Raw genomic sequence first — 27,803 nt, forward strand, 5'->3', positions numbered from 1 at the left:
GTCACATGCTCTTTCTGCAGCTATTGAAATGATATGGTCTTTCTCTGAAACTGGTAATTTAGTATGTTATATTAATTGATTTTAAGATGTGAAACCAACCTTTTATTTTTAGGATGAACTCCAAACAGCATCAATAAACTATCATTTTTATATTTTGCTGTTGAACTGTATGTGAGTTGTGTTTGGGCCAGGTGCGGACTAGGCAGCCTCCATCTCCTTTCCAGCTCCTCAGGAGAGAACTTCAAGGCCCCCATTACCAGCCTCTAGAGAAGATAAATGACCTATTGAAGTATGCATATTCTGGCCCAACATTCCAAGGAGCTTATCTCTCCAGACCAAGATTGTGCAGCCTGTCCCAGCCCTCCAGGGAGTAGGTTGGCAAACAACAAAGTCACTTCCCACGGATCAGCCCTCTATATCTCCCACTGCCTCACGGACAAGCTGCAATTTCCCTGACCCAACTCCTTGTGTCTTGGAACCCGCCCAGGAGCTCAAGATGTTCCTGCCCCTCTCTCTGCTCTCCCATCCCTCCCAGAGCTCTTTCCCTACCCTAATAAAGCCGCTCTTAACCTCAAGTTCTTTTTCTTAATCCTATCTCCGTTCAGTGTCTGTGTTGACCTCTCAAGTATGCCAATAAAATGGTTAGAAAAAAATGTAGCAAAAAAAAAATGTAGCAAGCTGTTTTGACATCTCTTGCTGATACTGATCAGAGATTACTCCCCCTGGGGAGGGTTATGTTGAAGTCAACTAGAACTAAGTCAAAACACTGACTCATCTTGTTTGTTTATTGTTACCTACTTATGATATGACTTATTATGTCTGATGTTAGCTGTAGGACATGCATCCTTTATGAAAGACCTGTAAGCCCCATTATATACACCCAATGGAAAATACATTCTCTCAGTCCTGACATGGGATAAGGAGTTCCAGTGTGCCCTGCTGCCTGTCTTTAATATTTTCCACAACTGCAAAGTTGCTCCTGAGTACCTGTTCAAGTCTTGGGGACTCTGTCACCCTGACAGGAGGTGTCTGCAAAGATTATTAGGAAGTTTATCTGTTCCTCCATTTCTCCAGTCCTTTACACCAGTGGTTCTCAACCTTCACAATACCATAACCCTTTCATACAGTGTTGCATGTTGTGTTGACTCCCCGCAACCATAAATTATTTTAAAAATTATTTTATTAGGGGCTCATACAACTCTTTTAACAATCTGTACATACATCATTTGTGTCCAGCACATTCGTACATATGTTGCCATCATCATTCCCAAAACACTTGCTTTCTACTTGAGCCCTTGGTATCAGCTCCTCACTTTTCCCCTCCCTCCCCGCTCCGAGCCCTTGATAATTTATAATTATTATTTTCTCCTATCTTACACCATCCGACGTCTCCCTCACCCAGTTCTCTGCTGTCCCATCCTCCAGGGAGGTTACATGTAGACCTTGTCATCTGTTCACCCTTTCACCCTCACCCTCCTGATATCACCACTGTTCCTGGGGGGCTCATTTGTCCTGGATTCCCCATATTTCCAGTTCCCATCCGCACCAGTATACATCTTTCAGTCTAGCCGGTTATGCAAGGTAGAATTGGAATCATGATAGTGGGGGGCGGGGGATGAGGAAGCATTCAAGAACCAGAGGAAAATTGCATGTTTCATAGCTGCTACACTGCACTTCAACTGCGTCACCTCCTCACAGCCCTTCTGCAAGGGGATGTCCAATTTCCCCCAGATGGACCCTGGGTCCCCACTCTGCACTCCCCCTCATCCACAATGTTATGATTTTTTTTTTGTCTTTGATGCCTGATACCTGATCCCTTTGATGCCTTGTCATCTCACAGGCTGGTGTGTACCCTCCATCTAGGCTTTGTTGTTTTTCAGTTAGATGGCCCCTTGTTTATCTTCCAGCCCATGGGACCCGATTCTAGAAGTCATCTAGCTGAGAGACAACAAAACCCACATGGAAGAAGCACACCGGACTGTCCCGACTTGATCGCTGAGGACAAAGTGAATGCATAAGCAAAAGTTGCGAACAAAGCTGATGGTGCCCGGCTATCAAATAATATAGCATCAGGGGTCTTAAAGGCTTGAAGACAATCAGGAGGCCATCTAGCTAAGAAACAACAAAGTCCACAAGGAAACACACCAGCCTACCCTGATGTGAACGCTGAAGACAAAGCAGGTGCATGGGCAAGTGCGGTGAAGAAGGCTGATGGTGCCCAGTTGTCAAAATACATAAAATTATTTTTGCTACTTCATAACTTCATAACTGTAATTTGCTACTGTGATGAATCAGGCAACCCCTGCGAAAGGGTCATTAGACCCCCAAAGGGGTGGAGACTCACAGGTTGGGAACCACTTCTTTAGATCACCCCCTGAAGGGTCAATGCACCTCTGAGTCAGGGAATCCCTGAAGATTGAGATTAAGATTAAGGGGAATTTACTGCAAATGGGTGGCGGTGGTTGTTGTGTGTTAGGAGGTTGTTACATTTTGGATTTTTAACAAACTAAATCTTAAATTGTTCTGTTTCTAGTATTGATTTTCCCTATCTCACTCTCTGAAATGTGCTATGCTTTGGGACACTTATAGGTGGGGCTATATAGTCCAATTTGGAAAGCAGGTACTTCCTAGAGATCAGACCAGGGTCCTTGAATTTAAAGTTGGCCAGGAAGAAAGTGCATTTGGGCAGAGTATGGGATATCAGGGGACCCAACGACCCTCTGAATTTACTGCTGTGGCCAGGGACAGGAAGGAAAGGGTTGCAGTTCCAAGTGGAGAGACAGACAGTGGCCAGATTACAAACGGCTTCTAGATTACATCAGCTGGAATAAACCTCTTCAACCAGACAGCTGCTTGCTTCACCAGACTGGAGTGGCAAGAGCAGGGGCTCTGTGTATGATGCTGAAGTGGCATAGCACCCACTTCCTGCTTCAAAGTCAATTCTGACTCACAACTGCCCCTGTGGGTTTCTGAGACTGTTAATCTTTTTATAAAAATCGTTTTATTAGGGGCTCATACAACTCTTATCACAATCCATACATACATTGTGTAAAGCACCTTTGTACATTCATTGCCCTCATCATTCTCAAAACATTTGCTCTCCATTTAAGCCCCTGGCATCAGGTCCTCCTTTTTCCCCTCCCTCCCTGCTCCCCTTCCCTAATGAACCCTTGATAATTCATAAATTATTATTTTGTCATATTTTGCCCTGTCCAACGTCTGCCTTCACCCACTCTTCTGTTGTCCATCCCCCAGGGAGGAGGTCACATGTAATCGGGTTATAATCGGGTTCCCCTTTCCAACTCACCCTCCCTCTATGTTTGTTCCCAGTGTCGCCACTCACACCACTGGTCCTGAAGGGATCATCTGCCCTGGATTTCCTGTGTTTCCAGTTCTTATCTGTACCAGTGTACATCCTCTGGTCTAGCAAGACTTGCAAAGTAGAATTCGGATCATGATAGTGGTGGTGGGGAGGGGAGAGGAAGCATTTAAGAACTAGAGGGAAGTTGTAATTTTCATTGTTGCTATATCACACCGTTTAGCTTGTCTCCTTCCCTAGACCCTTCTGCAAGGGGATCTCCAGTGGCCTGCAAATGGGCTTAGGGTCTCCACTCCGCACTCCCCACCTCATTCACTATGGTAAGATTTTTAGTTCTGATGATGCCTGATACCTGATCCCTTCAACACCTCCTGATCACACAGGCTGGTGTGCTTCCTTCATGTGGGCTTTGTTGCTTCTGAGCTAGATGTCCCCTTGTTTATCTGAGACTGTTAATCTTTACGAGTAGTCTCATTTTTCTCCCATGGAGTATCTGGTGGCTTCAAACTACAAACCTTGTAGTTAGCAGCCCCTAGGTGTAAACCAACTACACCACAGCTCCCAGTTATGCAATGAATATTTACACGTTTGTGGATGCAGAAGACCTAAAAGCTCAACCCCCCAAAATGCCTTTAAAAACACCGAAATTGCGAGATTACTTTCAGTTTCAGAAGACAGAAGACGATGAATGATGTGTAGTAGAATCAGAAGGGACTCCAGGGGCCTTATCTGAAGTCTCGATTTGATTTTCTGCACCAAACCACTGCCATGGAGTCAATTCTGACTTACAGTGACACAATGTCATGAAGCCCTATTTTCTTTGCAACAATTCTCACAGGTTGTAGTGATTGCTCTTCCTGGTTTTCGGATTCTTTCTCCAACAGCTGACAGCACCCTGACAGCAAGGTTCGTGTCCCTTCTGGTCTAACTCGAAGTTCAGCCAATCTGTAGGAATGGTGTCTTGGAAAGGGCCCGACAGCACCTTCTGTTCCTCTAACCCAGTGGTTTTCAACCTTCCTCATGCCCCGACCCTTTCATACAGTTCCTCATGTTGTGTGACACCCCCCACCCCAACCATAAACATTACTTTTTAATCATTAGGGGCTCATACAACTCTTATCACAATCCATACATACATCTTGTAAAGCACATTTGTACATTCATTGCCCCATAAAAGTATTTTCGTTGCTATTTCATCACTGTCATGTTGCTAGTGGGATGAATCGGGCGACCCCTGTGAAAAGGTCGTTTGGACCCCAAGGGGGTCGCGACTCCCAGGTTGAGAACCGCCACGGCTAACTTAAGTGAGCAGAGACGGCTGGAAACGGCAGAGGCCCAGGGGTCCAGGGTAGGACCCAACCCGCGAATGGGCAGGGCCACGAGCTTGGCCGGCCCGGGGACAAGGGCAGGAAGCACAGCTGGTGCGGGTTCGCGGAGGGCAGCGCAGCGTGGCATGCTGGGAGCTGTAGGCGCTTTCTTTCCCTCTCCCTCTACTTGCTCTGGAAATCCAAGGACGGGTCAGTGGCGGGCGACAGAGACCTCAGCCTTTCAGCCTGGGGCTGCGACTTCCACAGGCTCCGCTTTCCCGGCGGCCCGCGTCGGTCTGCGAGGACGACGTCTCCCAGGAGGCGGGACTTCCGGCGCGCGGTGCACCGTGGGACTTACAGTCCGGCGCCGTGCGGTCCGGGTGTCCCCGCGGCCGCGGGGCTGCGGACGGACTACAGTTCCCTTCGGCCCGCGGCCGGCCTGGGGTCTCCTTGGCGCCAGGCGCTTGCGAACAGAGTGTCTCCAAGATGGCCGCTTGGGGAAGGAGGCGCCTGGGCCCGAGCAGCAGCGGCAGCAGCACTCGAGAGAGGTTCGGTTCGGTGGTGGTTGTGCCCCCGGGGGAGGCCGCTCACGAGCCGGGGAGCCCCCTGGAGGGTCCTGGGCTACAGCGTCCGCCGCGCCTCAGGCGCAGTCACCCCGATCGCCCTCCTCGTTCCCCACCGGGACACGCCGGGGTTCAGTTCCGAAGGGTCTGGTCCCGGCTGGGAACCAGGGTTCGCTGGGGCCAGGCATAAGCTGGCTACCGGGAGCGCGGGCAGTTTGAGGGTTCCCGGGGAGCCTGTAGGCCGGGTGAGGGGAGCCGGAGCTTCAGCCTCGCGGGTCGGGGGTTCCAGGGGGGCAGAGGCCGGGCCGCAGTTTGCAGAAAGGCCCGGGCGCCCCGCACAGGGCCCAGAGGCCCGCCTCGTCCGCGAGTCGGGCGGCGCTCGGAGCACCCGCCCAGGCTGGCCACGCGCATGACCCCTGAGGCCCACGGCGCGGTGAGAGCGCCTTCTGGGAAGAATTCCTCCTGGCAGCGGCCGGTGGTTGGGAGGGCAGAGCGGGCCGGCTGCGGGAAAGCCTTGCGAGTTTGCACGTTCCTGGGGACGGGAGCGGTGGGAGAGCGCTCACCCTGCTAGTTAGGTGTATCTCTTCCCGGAGGGCATTCTTGAACTTTCCTAGGGCTTTCCTGCTTGGCAAGTCCTGCAAACAGTCCTTTCCTAATATGTGGGTAGGGAGCGAGGCGCATATTTCTTCCAAGGTGGATCTCGGTTTGGAGAGCCTTTCTAGGAAACGCGATTGGAGAAGTTTGCGTGTTTCCTGTGGAATTTGAAGTCCTTGCTAGAGAGTTGTTTCAGCCAGAGAAGCCGTTTTAGGTCCTAGGGAAGTTTGGGAGACATGTGTTTGGTGGGACCACCCCGATTAAACAGTCCTTGGTGACTCAGCGGATTATGTGCTAGGCTGCTAAAACAAGATCCGTGTGGGTCAAACCCACCGCGCTCCTCTGGAGGTTTTGTGCCCAAGACTTAGATCCTTGAAAACTCACGGTGTCCTCTTGAGCCCGAATCGGTTGGATTGCATTGAGGTGGGTTTTTGTTTGTTTGCCTGTTTCGAGTATCCATTCTGTTAGGTGGCAGTGGGCTCCTTGTGTTTACTTTTTCTAGTTATCCGTCCTCTTAAGGTTTGGTTGGCATAGTAGAGGTTGGCAAGAAAGGAGAGTGTGTGTTTTTATTAATATTTTTGCTGACACGCTAAACAAAAGTTGCCTCCGAATTACGAGTCTTTGGTTCCATCACATACACTATACATTACCGTTGCTTGGAGATAGCGCGCCTAGCCCAGATATTTTTGTTTGGCTGTTGTGATAGAACTCTTAAACTTGCATTTTATTCTTGAGCTCAAGAGTTACAGAGTCTTGTCTATTCTGCATTTCCTCATCCTTGGAAATGCAGGGCCAAGCAAACACCTATGTTTTCTTACACCCACCAGGTATTTCTTAGGTGCTACCTCACTACTTTGAGGTTTCCAAGTGGCTTTAAAACAAGCATATTTTTTCAAGATCTCATCTGTTAATAATCGGAAATAACTGCTTAGGGAATTCTGGGCGTTTGAGGGAAAAATGTCCCATTTTATTGGATAAATGCGGCTGAAAGGGTCAAATGGGGATCCCACCAAGATATAGGGGTAGTGCCAGCACACAGTAAATAAGAAAATAGAACATATTGGGAACTTTTTCCTTTTTATCCAAACCAGTAAGTCGAATCTGCTCCCAAACTATTGGACATTCATTTGAAGGGATTTTTTTTTTGGGGGGGGGGTGTCAGGATGGTGGTGAAGATAAGCACACAAAATCCACTTCAAAAAAAAATCCACTTCCGTTCCATAGTTTTAGACAAACCAATCAGTACCTTTAGTTATATTCTCGTATTGAAGTAAAATTTTTCTTTTCTGTTTTACTTGTCTCATTTCAGTTTACTTAAATCCCTCCTCTCCAACTCTCACAAGGGTTTTAAAGTAGCTGTTGACATGTTGGGGGAGGGGGAATATATATATATATATATATATATATATATATATATATATATATATATATATATATATATATTCAGTCTCCTTATATCTGTATATTAAAGGAAGTGGAATACCTGCGTGACTGTGTTTACTCATTGGGCTAGGGTATTCGTTTAAACTTGGCTTCAGGGAATAGTTTCATTTCATGGTTTGAAGAGCAATCCAGGGCCAAAGTTTTGGTATTCCCAAGAGTCACAGTAGGTCCAATAAATCTGAATTCTTTTAAGTATTTTAGGTTCTGTACTATAGTCACCCTCCTCCTGGCTTATTTTAAAAATAACTCCAAAATCAAATTGACTGCCATCGAGTCAATTCCAACTCATAGCGACCCAATAGGACTGGGTAGAATTTCTACCAAGACTTTACATTTTTATGAGAGTAGAAAGCCTCCTTAGGATCCACCTATTGTGTTCCTGAACATTCAGTAGTGGTAGCCAAGTTCCATGGAATCCTTTCAGTCTTGAGGTGGAGGCAAGTGGTACATGTAGACAACCCTGAAGTCCAATTCCTTCTTTACCCCTTGGGTTGTCTTCTTTCTCCAGACTAATAGTTGTATCTTAGATGGCCACATGAAGCTTTTAAGACCCCAGACACTACTCACCTTACTGGGAAGTAAGACATAAACGTTAAGAACTGTGTTAGGCCCATTGAGTGGATTCTCCCACAAGACCAATCCTAAGTCCCCAAACTAAAAGAGCAACTCCCATGAGGTGATTGATTATGTATCATTCCTATCAGCATCTGTAACATTTCCTCCCCCTTTTTGGCAGTGGTTATTGTTGCAAAACCACATACAAGCTAGCATTTGCCCATTCATCCCTTTTCCCTCGATTTTCAAAAGAATTAGCTGCTAGCACTTAAAACTGAGAGATGTCACCCCAATTTTCCTTGACAAACTGGATAGAGGCTGGCTTTTGGATAGGGCACATGTTCGATTTGACTGCAAGGTATCTATCTGTAGGGATTGCTGTTGGACCCTTTCGAATGTTGTGCTCACACATGCAGATGTCTTGTGTCAACGCAATCGAGGCATCAGGGTTTGGGCTGGATGGCACCATTGCTCCCCTTGATTACATAGATCCCTTTCCTGTAAGGCTCTGGCCAGGTTCAACTCCAGTCCTTTTCCTTAGTTTGCTTCAGGGCCTCCCTTGCTGAGCACTGGAGGGAGATATAACCCACTGCTGTCTAGGGAGCTGCCTTCTGGGCTGCACCTCGCTTTCTGTTTATTTGGTGGAAAACTGTTGGGTTGGGACCCCTAGAAGTGATCAGACTGGATTGTTACTGAGTCTCAAGATTGAAATAAGCTGTTTATGGTTCTCTTGAATGACTTCTCCATGTCATATTTGACTGACTTAATTCTCAGCGGACAGTAGGAGACCACTTTTCAGAGTTGATGCACTCGACTGGAATCCGCTTTATGCTGGAACATTTTTGAGAAAACTGCAGCATATGCCTTGTATCTAAAGGCCCTGCCCAGTGTCAGATTTCTGAAGAGTAACTGCTGTCAGTTGTAATTTATGGACCAGTTTAGACAGTGCCTAATTTCTTGCTTTACCTCGTTCCTCAACAGTGCTAATTGGGTAGTCATTAGCCACATATGGCATAAAATAAAATTAAATGAAAAAATTCAACCCTTAGGAATGCACTTATCCAGGCGCACAGCATCATTCAGTGGCTTGCAGCTGCAGTATTGGACAGAGCAGATACATCTGGTTTCTAATAGCATAGAAAGTTCTATCTAAAATAGGGGTGGAAAGAACAAGATGGTTACTGATGTCACCTTTTCTTTTCACTCCATTAAATCTAGGGATTCAGTAGTGTTTGTACTGAAGAACATCAGACTGAGCTGTAACCTGCATTCTTACCCAAAATCCTGCTCACTGGCAGTGAGCACATCAAAAATAATGTCACTTTTGTCATTGGCGTCTGTGCCACACGTGCTCATCGAGGACAGCACAGGTACATGTGTGTTTTGCCACCTGTGTGTCAGCTCAGACCACCCTGGTGGGCTAATTTGCTTGCCTTCATTCTCCCAGAGCCCTCAGCACGTCAAGTTCTTCTCAGTGATGTTTGAAATGTGAGTACAGCCATGTGCACAGAGTTAACCCTTCTTGTAACTATGTGAAGAAGGACTTCATTTGTTTCTGACTCTGAAGTGAGGGAGCAGGCTGTACAGAGGCATGTGGTGATCAGGGTACTGGTTCACTGGATGGGACTCAATTATATTTACAATTAAGGTTGTTTCTTCTGGCCTCCCTTTCCTGACTTGTACAGCCTTTGGCTCAGTGTTTTTTTAGCCAGTTCTCGGCATCTCTTAGCGTACCACACTTACTTCCAGTAGCACTTGTCTTCTCTGTTAGCTTTGCATTCATCAGTGATCTTAGACTTGGTATTGGATGGCTGACGGGAGGGTTAGGCTGCCAGATGAACTTGAGCAGGTGAGCTAGAAGTTCCTGGGGTGACATACCCACCTTTCTGATCAAGGCCTTTTTAGCACTGGGGACCCTTAAGGTTCTCAGATTTTTACTCTTTCCTGATAGACTCCCACTCTGGCTCTTGTGTATGGTAGAGGGATCTTTCTTCCTAGTTTGGACGAGCCAAGCAGAGATAGGGTTGGTACTTAGGTCTGTAGTTGTTTAACCCATATGTGTGGTATTCTGCTTGGTAGGAAGATAGAAGCCTGCACAGTGGATCCCATTAGTTGGAGATTTTTAGGTTAGAATCCACTATAGTTGACTAATGGGCCTTCATGTCTGTAGTTGAAGGTTGTTTTCCTGGGTTCATTCAGGCGCTCTGGATTCTAATCGAAACACTTTGTGCCCCAGCATTAGCAGTGCAATTCCACCTTCATGGGAGGTGGTGGGCCACCCTGTGCCCAGTGAAGCAGGAGGAGACTAAAAGCTTTGACTTAGTCCACATTTTCTCTAGTTACTGGGTCCTGAGTATATGTAATCAGTGCTACAGTGGGGGAGGGGGAGAGAGGATGTTTGATCTCTGATTCACAATGGGGAAAGAGACACAAATCAGCATGAGCCTAGGTCTGATTCCTATGAGGTGGAGGTCAAATGTGTATGATCCCTCCTTCAACCTTTTTACCAGTTTTGATGGCAATAGTCCCTTCTACAGCACTCTACTTCTCTTCTCGGTTCAATAATTCATTGCAGTGACTACATGGAACTCACACATGATATTCCAAATTATGGGTTTAATAGGGAAGTGAACAGGTTCATACAGCTCAGCATCAGAAATACTCAGGATACAGTTCTTCAGTCAGGACAGCTTCTTCTCAGCTATTCCGCAAGCGCATTTCTCTGGTCCTTGGATTCTCAGCTATGCAGCCCCTTGCTGTCTGCCTTGTTCTGGCAATGTTGTGGGGAACAGCCCCACAGTCTAACGGGGTCCTGAGGAGATAACGGTGCAATTGTAGGAAAAAGGGAGACAGAAAAGCTGAGCACAGGGGACTGATCTTCAATATCAGAAGTGGAGTTTAGAGTTTATTCAACAATGGGTTTATATAGTAACTGTAAGTCTCCAGTTAGCACATACACTATAGGACAAACAGTGTGTTAATCTTGGATATGGTGAGCTCTTTAGGAGAACATTTCATGATAAGCATTGGGCATTGAAGAGACAAAAGGACTAGATGGTGAAAGAAGCATCTGACTGCTCTTAAAGATAGGCATTCTTTGGTCAACAAACAGATCGTGAACTATTTACAGGCATTTTTTGTTTTTTTTTTTCTTTTGTTTTGTTTTGCTCTGTCTTGTTTTTGTGTTTATTATTACCGCTCAGGTTTTATCTAGGTAAGATAGGCGGATAAACAATCTGGAGGAGAAAGCAACAGACTGATGGTTTCAGGGGGATGTGGGGAGGTGGGGGAAAGGAAGTGGTGTTAACAGACTCAGGAACAAGGGAACAACAAGTGATCCAAAATCAGTGGCAAGGAGGGTGTAAGAGGCCTGGTAGGGCTTGAATCAAGGGCAATGTAACCAAGAGGAATTACTGAAACCCAAATGAAGGCTGAGTATGATAGTGGGACAAGAGGAAATTAAAAGGAAATAGAGCAAAGAACTAGGAGGCAAAGGGCATTTATAGAGGTCTAAATAAAGGCATGTGCGTAATGTAAATATATATATGAGGATGGGGAAATAGATTTAAGTGCATATATTTATGGGTTTAGTATTAAGGCAGGAGATGGACATTGGACCTCCACTCAAGTATTTACTCAATGCAAGAACATTTTGCTCTATTAAATTGGCATTCCATGATACACACCTTCCCGACTTGATCACTGAAGACAAATGTGTGCATAGTAAATGTGGTGAAGAAAGCTGATGGTGCCCAGCTATCAAGAAATATAGCATCTGGGGTCTTAAAAGCTTGCAGGTAAACAAGCAGCCATCTAGTTCAGAAGCAACAAAGCCCCCATGGAAGAAACACACCAGCCTGTGAGATCAGGAGGTGTCGAAGGGACCAGGTATCAGACATAAAAGAACAAAAGTCATTTCATTGAGATTGATGGGGAGTGGGGACCCAAAGCCCATCTGTAGGCAACTGGACATCCCCTTTCAGAAAGGTCTCAGGGAGAAGACGAACCAGTCAGGGTGCAATGTGGCAACGATGAAACATACAACTTTCCTCTAGTTCCTAAATGCTTTCCACCCACTATCATGATCCCAATTCTACCCTACAAATTTGGCTAAACCAGAGGATGCACACCGGTACACATTGGAACTGGAAACACAGGGAATCCAGGACAGATGAACTCCTCAGGACCAGTGGTGAGAATGGCAATACCGGGAGGGTGGAGGGAAGGTGGGGTAGAAAGGGGGAACAGATTACAAGGATCTACGTATAACGCTTTCCCTGAGGAATGGACAATAGAAAAGTGGTTGAAGGGAGACATTAGACAGTTTAAGACATGACATAATAATAATTTATAAACTACCAAGGATTCATGAGGAAGGGGTGGTGGAGAGCGTGGGGAAAATATGAGGAGCTGATACCAAGGTCTGAAGTAGAAAGAAAATGTTTGGAGAATAATGAGGGCAGATGTGCAAATATGACACAGTGGATATGTGTATTGATTGTGATAAGAGTTGTACTAGCCCCCAATAAAATGATTTAAAAAAAAAGGTAGACATTCTTTAGCTGCCTACATGAGGAGTAAGTGAGGAGCCAGGCACCTGTGGGAAACAGCTTTGTAGTAGCATTTTGACGGAGTGTACTTGTGGAGAAATCTTTCTCCCTGGGGAAGGTGCAATTTTGGGGCGCTATCAGTTGTCTTGGGACTATGGAGGTCTTCCTTGAAACACGAGTGCTGGTTTCCCAATCCCTGTGGTCACGAGTGTAGAGAGTAAGCTGCTTATACTTTCTTCCAGCTCCTCAGTTTCCCACACAATGTTACAACGTCCTTTTAGCACTGCCAATAAGTGCCCCAAGAAGGGCACTCTTGTCTGTCATCATTATCAGCCTGGAGTTGCCCAGCTCTGTGGGTCACTCAAAACACACACACACACACACACACACACACACACACGTTTAGGTGCCTGGAGGCAGGTCACTTATGCTTCTACTCTATCCTGTGCTCTATCTCAACCCCAATTCCTCTGATATTACAGCCGTTTGTGTCTTAGATTGAGGAGGTTCAGCACAGGAGACTCAAGGTCCAAATAACGTGCTGTGTTTCTGGCTTTTTATCTTTTTTGGTTTGTTTGTTTCTGGGTCGTTTTTCTTGATGGTAGTGAGTTCTCACATTCCTGCTTCTGAGACAGCTCATTTCATACTCAGCAGGATGGCAAATTTTGCTAATCCCATTAGAGTTCCATATACTCAGTCTGAAGGGTCCTGCCTAGTGCTTGGTGGGAATTATAAAGACTGTGGATTGAAGCCATATCAAATAAATCACTGTACCACAGAAAGCTCCCAGCTGTTACTGTGCTCTGTCCCTGCCAACAGCAACTCTGGGCCAAGGTGTTCTTCGTGAAATCCAGTGAGCTAGTAGAGTTTTTAGATCAGGTAGCTCAGGATCACTTTTCTATGTTAGAGATTTTCTGTATTGATGTTGTCCAGTTGGGTAATCATTAGCCATGTGTGGACCTTGAAGTGAGGCTGGAGTGGTACAGAAATAACCACTGTATATACTTGTGTGTAAGCCGAGTTTTTCAGCACAAAAAATGTGCTGAAAAACGGGTTCGGCTTATACATGGGTCAGTGACATGAATGGATGTCATCTGGTCAAGTCCGACTAACAAAAGGAGGAAATCTCATGAAGCCTGACATAGAGTTAATAGCAAAGTGGATTTGAGATGCATGGGAAGACATTCCAGAAGACATAGTGTGATGTGCCTTCCAGAAAAGTCGTATTAGTAATGCTATGTATGAAAATGACAGCAGTGAGGGTGATGACGGCGATCTCAGTGAGGACAGCATCTATGATGACCTCACACCAGCTGACGCTCTGCATTGGGATACGGATGATGATGAGGAATCCAGTTTTGAAGGATTTTAACTCTTTACATTTTAGCTTGGTTGCTGATTGAGCTCAGGGAATAGTACTCTTAAAAGGTATCATTGTTGATACCTTATTGTTTTTGTTGAACCTATTTTCCACTGACTGTGCTGGTTTACTAATGTTAAATGACTTGTCCTTTTATTTATGCTTTTTATTGAAAATAAATACATTACCCCACTGATATCTCAATTTTTAGTAATTTTATTTTCATTTGTTTTGATTATTGAAACTCACCACTAGCTTCTGCATTTCCCACCCTAGGCTTATACTCGAGTCAATCAGTTTTTCTGATTTCCCAGGTAATTAGGCTTATACTCGGGTCAGCTTATATTCGAGTATATACAGTAGTTTTTATTTGATTAAATTAAATTGAAAAAGCTACTTGTGGCTTACATTGGGATGGTGGTTGGCAGCTGTTACTATTGTTTTATACACAATGACTGAACCACCTTGCTCACATGGGACTCTGGGAGAGTCTAGAGCTGTTAGCCTCAGAGGATCAGAGCAGCCAGATATTTGGCTTTTGACTATAAAGACACTACATACCTGAGAGAGAACTTGAATCTAAATCTCTTGACTCCTACACCTGGGACGCTCCTATCCCCATTGTTAGAAATAATGAAAGAATGTGTTCTCTTGCATGTGGTCTGTGAAGTAGACGTGAATGTCTTGTAATGTTTTCCTGGGATTGTTTGGAACTATCCTCTGTATTTGGGCCAATATGCCTGTGCCTTTTGGTCCTACATATCATTAGGTGCAGGTCATTTCCAGCTTGTGGAACCCCGTGCACAACAGAGTGACACTGCTCGGTCCTGTGCCATTTTCACAAATGTTGCTTTGTTTGACTGTATTGTTGTAGCCACTGTGTCAGTGCTTCTTATTATCTTCTTTGCTGACAAATCTACCAAACATGATGTCCTTCTCCAGGGACTGGCCCCTCATAAGTCCAAAGTGCACGAGACAGAGTTTGACCATTCTCGCTTCTAAGGAGCATTCTGGCTGTACTTCTTCCAAGACAGGTTTGCTCATTTTTCTAGAAGTGTGTGGTATTTTTAATATTCATCACCAACATTATACTTCAAAAGCACGTTCTCTTCAGTCTTTCTTAACCACTCTCCAGCTTTCACCTGCTTATGAGATAACTGAAAACACCATGGCTTGAGTCATGTACACTTTAGTCACTCAAAGTGACATGTTTGCATTTTAACATTTCAAAGTAGTCTTAAAACATATTTGCCCTATGTAATACATCCCTTGATTTCTTGGCTGCTACATCTATGGGTGTTGATTGTGGACCCAAGTAAAATGAAGTCCTTGAAAACTTCCATTGTTTCTCCATGTATGTTTCTTAAGGGCCTAGCTGTGAGGATTTTTGTTTTGGGTTGAGGTGTAATGCGTTCTAAAGGCTGTAGTCTTTGGTCATATGCAGTAAGTGCTTTAAGTTCGCTTAGCTTTTAGCAATCAAGGTTGTGTCATCTGCATATTGCAGGTTGTTCACGATTCTTCCTCCGTGTTATTCTTCACACAGCATCTTGGATGCTCTACTCAGCTTGCAGATTGAATAAGTATGGTCAGAGGATACAACCTCTGTGAACACCTTTCCTCGTTTCATTTGACAACACAGCATGCTCCTATGGAATGAATTGCTGTTGGGCTATGGACAGGTTCTACCTGCGTACACGTGTTCTGGAATTCTCACACTTTTCAGTGTTACCCACGATTGGTTATGAATGACACAATTAAATACCTTTGCATAGTGAATAAAAACATAGGTAACATTTTTCTGGTAATCTCCATTGTCAGCCAAGATCCATCTGATGCCAGTTGTGATATCTATCCATCATTCTATATCCTTTTGTGAATCTGAGTCAAATTTCTGGCACTTCCTTGTTGTACTGCTGTAATCATTGTTTTTAAATTGTCTTCAAATTTTTACTTGCACGCCGTATTCATGATGTTGGACCACCGTTCCGGCATCTACATACTACAGTGTAGAATCTTTCTGCCCTGTTGGGCACCTTAGGGAGCAGTTCTTGGTTTGCCATTAGAGAGTTCTTTCCCAGATCTAGGGGTAGAACCCCAATCCTTATCCATCACAGGTGGTGACTAAGTGATCACATGTTTTAAAATGAAAAACCTGACTTAGGGGTCTACATTTTTAGGCTACCAGATCTCTCTTAATTGCTGAAACTTGTTTCCTCGTCTGTCATTAGCTACAAATGTGCTTCTCCAGACTTTTCCTGGGACCCTATTCTCCAGCCCAGTGTTGTGGATTCCATGATGAACTTGGCATTTTAATGTTCCTTAGTATTTTAGAAATAAGAGTTGAGTTCTGTTAGTAGCTTAGTGTATTTTATTACTTAATATATGCTTGTAAACAGAGCTTTTGTATACCCTCACCTTTTCATGGGTTCATGTGGCTATTTTAGCAGTACATTAACTTTTAATACATCTCCTGGTTTCTTCTCTACCAAATGTGATTTCCTTTGTAACTTATTTTCGATTAAGAGCACTAAGTATTTCTGTGTACATGACCAAGACCTGGTGGTCTGCTCTGACCCTGCTAGATTACAAATATCATCTGAGAGGACAATTGTTGACATCTTTTGGGGTCTAGCACTGTTGAGACCCTCCCCTGTGTGGTTTGTCGTTGATTTTGTTTATAGAAAATTGACTGCTAAGCACATAAAAAGAATATAACAGGTTTAAGGATGATACACCACAGTGAATGTTGGAAACAGGTTGAGTGAAAGAAGGCAGCCATGAAAGACCATGTGTGTATTTATTTCATTTAAATCAAAGTCCAGAAAAGGCAAAACCAGAGCCAGAAAATTAATCCAGGGTTGGTGGGGGCCGGGGAGGGGGCGCAGAAAGAAGCCTGGGAAGGATATGGAGGTGACATCTAAAGGGTGCAGGGTTTCTTTATGTATTTTTTAAACATTTTATTAGGGGCTCATGCAACTCTTATCACAATCCATACATATACATACATCAGTTGTATAAAGCACATCCGTACATTCTTTGCCCTAATCATTTTCAAAGCATTTGCTCTCTACTTAAGCCCTTTGCATCAGGTCCTCTTTTTTTGCCCCCTCCCTTCCCCAGGGTTTCTTTTGGAGGTAATGATTTTGTTTTGTTTTTTAAATCATTTTATTAGGGGCTTATACAACTCTTATCACAATCCATACATACATCAGTGTGTAAAGCACATTTGTACATTCATTTCCCTCATTATTCTCAAAATATTTGCTCTCCACTTAAGCCCCTGGCATCAGCTCCTCATTTTTCCCCCTCCCTCCATGCTCCTCACTTCCTGATGAACCCTTGATAATGTATAAATTATTATTTTGTCATATCGTACTCTGTCCCACGTCTCCCTACACCCACTTTTCTGTTCTCCGTCCCCCAGGGAGGAGGTTATATGTAGATCCTTGTAACGGGTTCCCCCTTTCCCACCCTCCCTCCACCCTCCTGGTATTGCCACTCACACCACTGGTTCTGAAGGGATCCACCCTGGATTCCCTGTTTCTAGTTCCTATCTGTACCAGTGTACTTCCTCTGGTCTAGCCAGATTTGTAAGGTAGAATTGGGATCAAGATAGTGGGTGGGTGGGTGGGATCATTTAGGAACTAGAGGAAAGTTGTATGTTTCATCGTTGCTACACTGCATCCTGAGTGACTGGTCTCCTTCCTACGACCCTTCAATAAGGGGATGTCCAGTTGGCTACAGATGGGCTTTGGGTTTCCACTCCACACTCCCCCCACATTCACAATAAGATTTTTTTGTTCTGATGATGCCTGATACCTGATCCCTTCGACACCTCATGATCACACAGGCTGGTGTGTATCCTCCAGGTGGGCTTTGTTGCTTCTGAGCTCGGTGGCTGCTTGTTCCCTTTGGTAATGAATGTGTTCTAATGGTGATGGTTGCACAACTGTGAATATACTAAAATATACTTTGAAGTGTCTCCTTTAAATGGGTGAATCATATATATGGTCGCGAATTGTTTTTCCATAAAGCTGTTGTAAGCAATAAACTAGTCACACCCATGACTACAATACTGGGAGAAAACTCTTGTTTTCTTCTCAGCCCCTTCTCCCAGGGTGCCTCCCTCTTGACCTTCTTGTACAGGTCTGGGTGTCTTCAGTTTTATCACAGCAGAACACATTCCTGACTGGCACAGGGCTTTGTGTTGCCTGTCATAGTGGTTTTATATGTGTAGTGTCATGTGATCTTCCACATGACACTAGTTGTTTCTGAGGCCCCAAACTCATAAGTTCATTTTTCCATGACTTTAAATAACTGTGGAGACTTTTAGCTTTCACGAATAACACTGTCTCAGATGTGCTTTCACCATCAATTTGTTTCTGATTTATCCAAATTAACAGGAACTTTTCACCCTCTTTGATGGTCTGTGTTGTTTCCTGGTTAATGATTTAACACTTTTTGCTACCTTAGCCACTTTCATCAACCCCACCCCCACCCCAGTGTTGATAATGTTGATTTAGCTTCCTTATCTTCAGCCACCAAATCCATCCAGTGTCAACCTGATTCAAATTCTGCAGTGGTTCCTTTCTTTGCCTTTATAGTGGCTCTCAGTTTTTTTTGTGTTTTCTTTTTTTACTTCTGGGGTCATTAACGTTCTTTGAAGCCATGGTTATATTTTACGCAAATAAAGTTCATAAGAAAGACACATTTAAAAATACTTTTATTGGAGGCTCTTATATCTCTTATCACATTCCATACATTCATCCATTGTGTCAAGCACATTTGTATGTATGTTGCCATCATCATTTTCCTTTTTTTTTTTTTTACATTTTATTAGGGGCTCATACAACTCTTATACATCCATACATATACATACATCAATTGTGTAAAGCACATCTGCACATTCTTTGCCCTAATCATTTTCAAAGCATTTGCTCTCCACTTAAGCCCTTTGCATCAGGTCCTTTTTTTCCCCCTCCCTCCCCGCTCCCCCCTTTTTCATAAGTCCTTGATAATTTATGGATTGTTATTTTGTCATATCTTGCCCTATCTGGATTTTCAAAGCATATTCTTTTTACTGGAGCCCTATATCTTACATCATCCTCTGTGGCCCTTCATCCACTTTTCTGTTGTTCATCCCCCTTGGAGGGGGTTATATGTTGATCGATGGGATCAATTCCCCCTTTCACTCCCCACCTTGCCCTTTTCCTCCTGGTAGTTCTATTCTTATTGTTGGCCCTGAGGGGTTCATCTATCCTGGATTCCCTGTGTTGCAGGTTCTTATTGGTAGCAGTGTGCATGTTCTGATCTAATCTGATTGTAAGGTAGAATTGAGGTCATGATAGTGCCGGGGAGGAAGCATTAAAGAACTAGAAGAAAGTTGTGTGTTCCATCGGTGCTATACTGCACTCTGGCTCCTCTCTTGCTTGTGACCCTACTGTAAGGGGGTGTCCAGTTTCCTACAGATGGGCTGTGGGTCTCCGCCCTGTGCTCCCCCTCATTCACATTGATATGATTTTTTGTTCTCAGTCTTTGATGCCTGGTACCTGATCCCATCGACACCTCATGATCACATAGGCTGGTGTGCTTCTTCCATGTGGGCTTTGTTGCTTCTCAGTTGCTTCTCAGTTTAGCTTCAAACCCTTAAGTCTCAGGCACTATATCTTTTGATAGCCAGGTACCATCAGCTTTCTTCACCACATTTGCTTATGCACCCATTTTGTCTTCAACCAACGTGTTGGGAAGGTGAGTATCACAGAATGTTGAGTATTAGAACAAAGTGTTCTTGTGTTGAGGGAGTACTTGCGTCAAGGCCCAATGTCCATCTGCAACTTTGATTTTAATGTATACATATGAGTACATAGATCTATTTCCCTATCGTTTTGTATAAATATATTTACATATGTACATTCCTGTATTTAGGCCTCTAAATGTCCTTTGCCTCCTACTTCTTTCCTCTATTTCCTTTTACTCTTATCCCACGGTCATGTTCAACTTTGTTTCAGGTGTAGTAATTTCCTCGCTGTTACATTGCCCTTGATTAAGCCTCAGTAGGCATCCTACACCCTTCTCTACCATGGATTTTAGTTCACTTGTTGTTCCCTTGTCCATGGTTGGTTAACCCACCCCCCTTCCCTTCTCCTATGTCCCCCAGCACTGTAGGTCCCATTGTTTTTGTCTCCAAATTGTTTATCTCACCTATCTTATCTAGACAGACATGCAGACATTAATAAATGCAAAACCCAGGCAAAGCCAAACAAAACAACAAAGGATGACAAAACCAACAAAATGACAACAAAAGGAAAGCCAATGGCAAAAAAGGAAAAGCCTATAAATAGTTCCAGATCTGTTTTTTGACCTTTAGGAGTGTTTTCCAGTCGAGTTTAATGGAGTGCCACACTGTCCTCAAAGTCTATTTTTGGTATTTTCCAGGGATTTCATTGGTTTGCTCCCCTTGCTGCTCTGTTGCATGCCCTTGTGCAGTGGTTCTCAACCTTCCTAATGCCAACCCTTTAATATAGTTCCTCATGTTGTGGTGACCACCCCACCATAAAATTATTTTTGTTGCAACTTCATAACTTTAATTTTGCTACTGTTTTGAATTGAGCGACCCCTTCTATCTTCTTAAGTGGCTTAAACAGGAATGGGTATTGATGTTGTAGAATGCTTTTTCCGCATCTATCAATATAATTTTTCTTTTAATTTTTCATGTCAATGTGGCAAGTGCTATTAATGGTCATTCGTATGTTGAAAACCATCCCTGCATCCCTAGTATGAATCACACTTGGTCATGGTGAAGTATTTGTTTTTTATGCCTTTGTATTCTACTCACCCATATTTTATTAATGATTTTTGCATCAGTGTTCATTAGGGATATTGGTCTGTCGTTCTCAATTCTTATGGGATCCTTGCCTGCTTTAGGCATCAGAATTATACTAGCTTCATAGAAAGAATTTGGGAGTTTCCCATCTTTTTCTATGTTCTGGAAGAGTTTCTGTAGGATTGGTGTCAGTTCTTCCCTGAATGCTTGGTAGAATTTCCTTTGAAGCCACCTGGCCTGGGGATTTTTTCTTTTTGTTGGTAATCCCTTGATAACCTAGTCTATTTCTTCTATTGTTGTGGGTCTGTTGAGGTTCTTGACATCCATCTGGGATAGACTAGGGAGGGATTGCGTTTCCAAGTATTTGTCCATGTCTTCCAAGTTGTTGAATTCGTTAAGAGTACAGGACTTCATAGTACGTATAATTATATTTTTTATTTCATTAGGGCCTGTTGTCATGTCCCCCGTTTCATCCCTCATTCTTGCTATTGACATTTGTTCCTTCCTTTGGTTAGGTTTGCTAGCAGTCTATCAATTCTGTTAATCCTTTCAAAGAACCAACTTTTAGCTGCATTAAATTTTTCCATAGTTTTCTTTGTTTTCCCTCTCCTGTATCTCTGCCCTGATTTTTGTTTCTTTCCTTTTGCTATTAGTAGGATTGTCCTTTTGACTCTGCTCTAATTGTTTTAAGTTTTGTGCCAGCATATCAACCATAGGTCTCTCTTCCTTTTTCATGTGTGCATGTATTGCTATCAAACTTTACTCTGATAAATGCCTTTGCTGTGTCCCAAAGGTTTTGGTATGTTGTATTTTCATTCTCATTGGTTTCTAGAAACTTCCTGATTTCATCTCTGATCTGGGCCTTTTTGCAATAGTTAACTCATTCTCCAATTGTTTGCCTTTGTTTTCTTAATTGTCCTTTTGCTTTCCTCCCTTATGGCACAGTGGTTGGAGAGAGGTCTGTGTAATCTCGAGAGCACAATCGTTCTAGTGTGCTAGCGTAAGCACTAGATGTTGCCTGAGTGAGAGCAGTGCGTAGATTAACGTGTCACCCCTTATTTATGTGGCGAGACTTGATGTGTGTGACCTGTAGCTTTTTTCAAGTTGATTTTTTGGTTTGAGTAAGGGCAAGGTTATGACCATAGGTTTGAGTAAGGGCAAGGTTATGACCATAGGTATCACTGTGCTTTATTAAGTGTCTCATGGCAACCTTCTCACCAGATTTTTACAGTTCTATTCCATGTAACTAGGAAAGTTTGCCGCAAAATCACAGTGGCTGTTGATCACCCAGGCTTCATATACCTGGGTGAAGAACTGAGTCCAGGGCAGTTTCAGAGGTTTGGATTTGCAGAGGGGAGGGGGCTAACACATCCACCGAGTAATGTAGAGTTGTGGGTACTGCCTGCCAGGTCAGATTGTTGTTAACAAGAGTATTCCTACTCTTGTGTGCATTTTTGTTTTATGGAAACGGCTGCCTTTTGGGAGTCTTTGTGGCCAATGGTTGCAAGTTAGACTGCTAACTGCAAGGTAAGCAGTTCAAAGCCACCAGCCACTGCAAGGGAGAAAGGTGATGTTTTCTATTCCTGAGTTAGTCTTGGAAACGCACAGGGGCAGTTCTGTCCTGCCCTATAAGGGTTGTTGTGAGTCAGCGTCGACTCCGCAGTGAGTTTGGCTTGGTTTCTGGCTGCCTCTGCCTTGTACATCATGGTGAGCTACTGGCCAGCTACTTCTGTAGACTCCCTGTCCTTTTTTCCTAGTGGCAGACCCAGTCTCTGTCCTTTTCTAGGCAGCTTTTCAGCAAATTTATGGATGAAGGGTTGGAGTGTTTGTGGGGGTGGCCTACCTTCTGGGCTGACTCCAGAGACTTCTTAATTGCCTGGAAAATGGGTTGTGTGACTTGTTCTCTCCTGGTTTTAACATTGCGTGTCTTTGGTTTATATTCATAAGGAAGAGGGATGGAGTGATCGTGCTGCCCTGACAATCAGACGTGGGACAGGCCAGGGATTAAGTGCAGCTGTGTTCCCACCCCCTTGCTGTAAGCTGGAGTGTTAGCAAGACTGTTCTGCAGTTGAGAGTAGCCCTCTGGTCAAGGATTTGACTGTCACCAACCAGTTCCTGCCTGCACAGTCTTATTGCCGCTGCCCGTGTACCTACTGTGAGGGTAAGGGGACTCAGTGCTGTGGCTTTCTACTTTTGGGTATATTGGGATCCATGGACATAAACGTGTCCTAACAAATCCTAGGAGAGCATTGTCCCTTGCCCTGGGAATAGGTTGGGGAAAAGAGGGTATGGGTAGTGCTAGTGAGGCTCACAGAGGGGTGGACAGTGGGCAGCACTGGGGTGGCTGGAGAGATGGGATGGCCCTATGATAAATCTCAAGACGGAGCTGTCCTTATTCCAAGTGATGGGGGTTTCAGAGGCCATTTCCGTACAGGACTAAGGGCTGCTTTTTACTACGTTCAGGATACTGCAGGTCTGCACCTTGAGGGTAAGTCTGGGTTTGGGCAAGAATGTTCTGCCTTGTACATCATGGTGAGATACCGGACACCTACTTCTGTAGATGCCAGGTGCTCTTCTCCCCCCAGCTTGACACAAGGTTTTATTGCTCTATGCAGAGAGGCTCTGCGACTCCCAAAGCTCACCTGTGATGGCCACACTGCAGACACCTCCACCTCCATTGTACTCAGCAGGACACAGCTGATGTGCACACCAGCACCACATATTAGCACATCCCCATGACCCTGTCTCTGGCTGAGGTACTTAACATAATGAACAACACTTGCCTTGGCCACAGACTGCCAAGGAATGGAGCTCCTCCTGGGAGGACTGCAACTCCTGCCGTTGTCAGCAGGGACAGGAGTGGTGATCAGTCCAGGACTTTTGTCCAGTATTTCTGATGTGACCACAGGAAAGTTCCTGGTGACTCATTCAGAGGGAGTAGGACTTGCCTTCTTTGTCTGCTTGTTTGCTGAAAGTTGTGGGCAACATTCTGATTATTTCTGGGAGTGATGGAAACAGACTTTCGCTCACATCTCTTTTCTGCTGAGTGAATCAACACCAAGGGGAAATTGTAGTGGGCCCATTTTGGAAATATGGATGGGTTCTTAGAATCCTTTCAGAAACAGTAGTTATTGATTTATACTACAAAGCATAACAGATGGCTGGCATGCAGCCATGTCTTTGGTCCACCCGTCTCTGAAGGGCTGCTTGCCCCGTCTTTGGTGAGCATACTTGTTCCAGCACTCAGCTTAATGAGTGCCTCTGATGCCCAGTGGGTTAAATATTGAGCTGTTAAGGAACGGTCACTCGTTGCTATGCAGGAGAAAGATGCAACTGTCTGCTTCTGTAAAGCTCTGCCCTACCGGGCTCCGAGTCAGAATCTACAGTCTAGTTGAAGACAATGGGTATGGCTAGTAGTTTGACAAAAAGTGGCCTTCAAAGTTCTGAAGTCCCCTTAGGAATCTGATGGGAGCTTTCGGTCCTCCTGTCTGTCCAGCACAGGGGTCAGCCATATGTGGCTATTTAGGTATGTACATGCAACTGAAGTAAAGTTGAAAATAACAGTTACTCCAATAATTTTGATTTGTCGTTAAAATGTTTATGGCTCTCAAATATTTTTTACATTGTTGTGAGGGGCAGGATTGGTTCTTCTGTTTCTAGCTTGCTGATCCCTGGTTTAGCACACACTAATCACTCAGCCTGCCCTGAGTACTTAACATTTGCGTCTGACAATTCCAGGTTCCACTGCCCTGAACCAATGATGGCTTCTTTGATTGAGGGCTAGGGGCTACCTTAACGTTGCATTCAGGGCCTGAGGGTGACCTTCATTCTAAGAAAGAAATCTTTATTGCTAATGTTATACATTCATGAAAGATACCTGTTTCACAGCAAAGCCCATTTGTCCGAAATCTGGGGACTGTTGTTGCCCACTGAAGGACCTCGGTTCCAGTGAGTGAGATGGAGGCTGCAGGGGGACAACTAGCTCCTCTGGTGGGACTAGGGACATTTGGGGGTGGGGTGGGCGGAGTGGCACTGGACTGCTCTTTACTGAGGCCTGTGACAGGAGATAGTACTGTGTAGCCGTCAGTGATACACAAACAGGAGCTGTGGCTATTATGTCCTTCCCGGGACCAGGGCAGAGTTTCTGAATTAAGAGATTAACACAGAACAAGGTTGGAGGGCAGAGTGGTCTGGCTGGAAGCTACCTGATAGGTGTACAAGACCCTGTGTTCAAGGTGCCTGGCAGGAAGTTGGATTGCAGAGGTCAAAAGTGCTGCAGGGATGGCACTGCAGGATTGGGCTGCTCCTTAGGCCTGTGGGAGCCGGGGCCAGTTGGCAATTTACTTGAAAGGGAGGGTGTGTTATCTCAGTGCTTCTTGTTTGATCCCAAGCTGTCCTTTCCCAGAGGTTGTCTTAGTTGTAAGGAGCCCTGATGACAGTGGTTACTGTTGGGCTGCGAGCCCAACATCAACAGTACAAAATCACCAGCTGTTCCCTGGGAGAAAGGAAGGGCTTTTTACAGTCTCAGAAACTCTCAGGGGGCAGTTCTACTCTGGTTCAAAAGGTCATGATGAGTCAGAATGGAAGTGAGTTTGGTTTGATCTTAGTTGTGGGCTAGGGCACTGGTGACCTCATTCTCCCCGTGGAGGCCCTTTCCAGCAGTGAGGTGCCAGTGGCTGGGGACATTTAAGAACCCTGAGTGCTCTGTTCAACATGCCACTCACAAAGGCCAGAAGCAGTTCTCATCTTCATCACCCAAGATTAAGCAGTTTGTTTGTTCTGAGGGCTAAGGATGACTTTTGGGGAATAGAGCAGGGGTGTGGTGGGACAAGGTATTCTAGCATCTGACCCAGGTGTCGTCTTTTCCCCAAGGACTCCTCCACTGGCATTTGCCCAGTCAATTCAATAGCAGCTTTCATTCTGCCGATCTTGCTGTGTTTGCATTACTGTGATTCTGGGTGTGACAAACCCTATTCTCCCATGGGCTCCTGGCTGACAACCCCCTTGGTGCAGGACATATTGCTCCAAGACTAGTCGTCTCCTCATCTCTGTTTTCAGGAGTTAAATACCAATTGGTATGTTGCCTTCAGATCAGATTTCATGCTGCCAGGATTTAGTAAAGCTATGTATTAGTGCTGCTTGCCTGACATGTCTCTCCTGCCCACCCTTCCACCCCAGGGTGAGCCTCTCTGCTACAGACTGCTACATTGTGCACGAGATCTACAATGGGGAGAATGCGCAAGACCAGTTTGAATATGAGCTGGAACAGGCCTTGGAAGCACAGTACAAGTATATTGTGATTGAGCCCACACGCATCGGTGACGAGACTGCCCGCTGGATCACTGTGGGCAACTGCCTGCACAAGACCGCTGTGCTGGCGGGCACTGCCTGCCTCTGCACCCCACTGGCCCTGCCCCTGGAGTATTCTCATTACATCTCCCTGCCAGCTGGTGTGCTGAGCCTGGCCTGCTGTACCCTGTATGGGATCTCTTGGCAGTTTGACCCTTGCTGCAAGTACCAAGTGGAGTATGATGCCTACAAACTGTCGCGTCTGCCTCTGCACACACTCACTTCCTCCACCCCAGTGGTGCTGGTCCGGAAGGATGACTTGCACAGAAAGAGACTGCACAACACAATAGCATTTGCTGCCCTGGCATACTGTGTAAAGAAGATCTATGAACTCTATGCTGTATGATTTCAGGAGGGAAGGGAAAGAACGCAGAACAGCCCAGAGACAACAGTACTCAGATTGCCCAGCTTTGCCCTGTGAAACAGCACAGCCTGGGAAGGTATTTGGTTAATATTTGTTATTTTTTAAAAATAACAGTGATCAGGGGTGTGCCATGAGGTCCTTTAGCTCATTACACTAAAGTGTGGATCTCTATAACCAAGGAGGGGTCTGAAGCTGTGGACATCTAACTGGGCAGTGGAATGCTGATGAAGCAAATGCTACTGAGGGGTGTGAACACATTTTGGGTAAGGGTGTCTTAAGTATATTGTTTAACTGTACCATCCAGAGCCAACCAGAAGCTATTGACCATTAAAATGAGTGTTTCAATTGCAGGTGTTTTCTCTCTTCATGCTTTACTTGTAGTCTGCTCTGGGCACATGCAAGGAGAGGGCCTCATGGCCTGCCTGCCCTACTCCTTGTGGCAGCTTGAGGTTTCCACCCACACAGGAGAAGGCTTTAAGAAAGGTAGCCCTGGACCCCAGGCAACAAGGCCTCCCTGAAGCCATGACCTTGCTTTCATGGTATTCAAAATGAGGTAAGGGGATATACCCTAGAGGTCGAGGTTCTCTTGGGTGCATCTTGGGGCCTGGGACTGCTTCCCCAGAGATTCTGGTCTAAGAGACAGAACCCGTATCTTTTAAAGCACCAGTGGTTCCTAGTGCACCCTGAACCCACCTGGTACATGCTCCCTGTCTTTGAGAACACCCCTCTCCCTCCACTGAACAAAATGCTTTCCAAGGCTTCAATGAATGAACAATTATCTCCTCTGCAGAGGCCAGATACCCTTTACCTTAAATAGTAACCGTCCCAAGGTCTCTGCTCCTCAGTCACCTTTAAAGAGCTATACACGATTTGTTTTTTAAAAGTTGTCTGACCTAGTTTAAGCTCACCCACTAGAAAGGTCTGATGAAGAGGGAGGAATTCTTAACCTGGGAAGCATGGGGGAGCTTCACAGGTAGGGTGAGACTGGGCTACTTTGGCAGGGAGGGGAGATCCAGAACTTTCAGATTTTAAAAGGGGCCTGGGATACCTAAGGATTTATAAAGTTTAAGTTTCTGCCTACTCAGAACTCTAGGTGGCCAACAGTTTTGGGTGTTCCATGGAAACTGGTCATCTCCGCGGTGATTTAAAGTGTGCATGCACACACACGCACACACATTGTCTCGCATTCTGTGTAGCAGGTTTGTGTTGAAGCCCAGTGCCATGGCCCTCCGGGGCTAGAAGCTAGCATTGTAGCCTGCAGTGCAAGAGTGGTGGGCGTCTCCCCAACAAACAGGCCCGGGTTTGGAGAGGGAGCCTGATGCCCTCCCTGCTTGGAGGTGTTTTCCTGGTACTTCCAAAATTGGGAGGTGCTTTGAGCAAAATCCCTCACACTGATTAGAAACTAGGTGCCAGTAGTGTTGCTCCATGTGTTTCCCAGCTGTCCTGGATAGTGTTTTTTGTTGGATGTATGAATCCAGAGAGAAATGGCATGTGATGCTTCCTCGCCGAGGGGAGAATGTGATGAGGTGGACAGAGGACAGGCCTATATACTAAGGGTCCCTGGGAAGAAAAGCAC

At 45.1% G+C, this 27,803-nt stretch overlaps 1 protein-coding gene across 1 annotated transcript; it reads left to right on the forward strand.

Moving 5' to 3' along the window:
• Positions 1 to 4,791: 4,791 nt before the first annotated feature.
• On the forward strand, positions 4,792 to 26,570 carry LOC142459460 (transmembrane protein 11, mitochondrial). Its single transcript, XM_075561055.1, has 2 exons — positions 4,792 to 5,174; positions 25,693 to 26,570. The coding sequence occupies exons 1-2, from the start codon at positions 5,113 to 5,115 to the stop codon at positions 26,207 to 26,209; spliced, it is 579 nt and encodes a 192-aa protein (XP_075417170.1). The 5' UTR covers positions 4,792 to 5,112; the 3' UTR covers positions 26,210 to 26,570.
• Positions 26,571 to 27,803: the final 1,233 nt, after the last annotated feature.

Source organism: Tenrec ecaudatus, chromosome 10 (genome assembly GCF_050624435.1).
Source record: "Tenrec ecaudatus isolate mTenEca1 chromosome 10, mTenEca1.hap1, whole genome shotgun sequence".
NCBI lineage: Eukaryota > Metazoa > Chordata > Mammalia > Afrosoricida > Tenrecidae > Tenrec > Tenrec ecaudatus.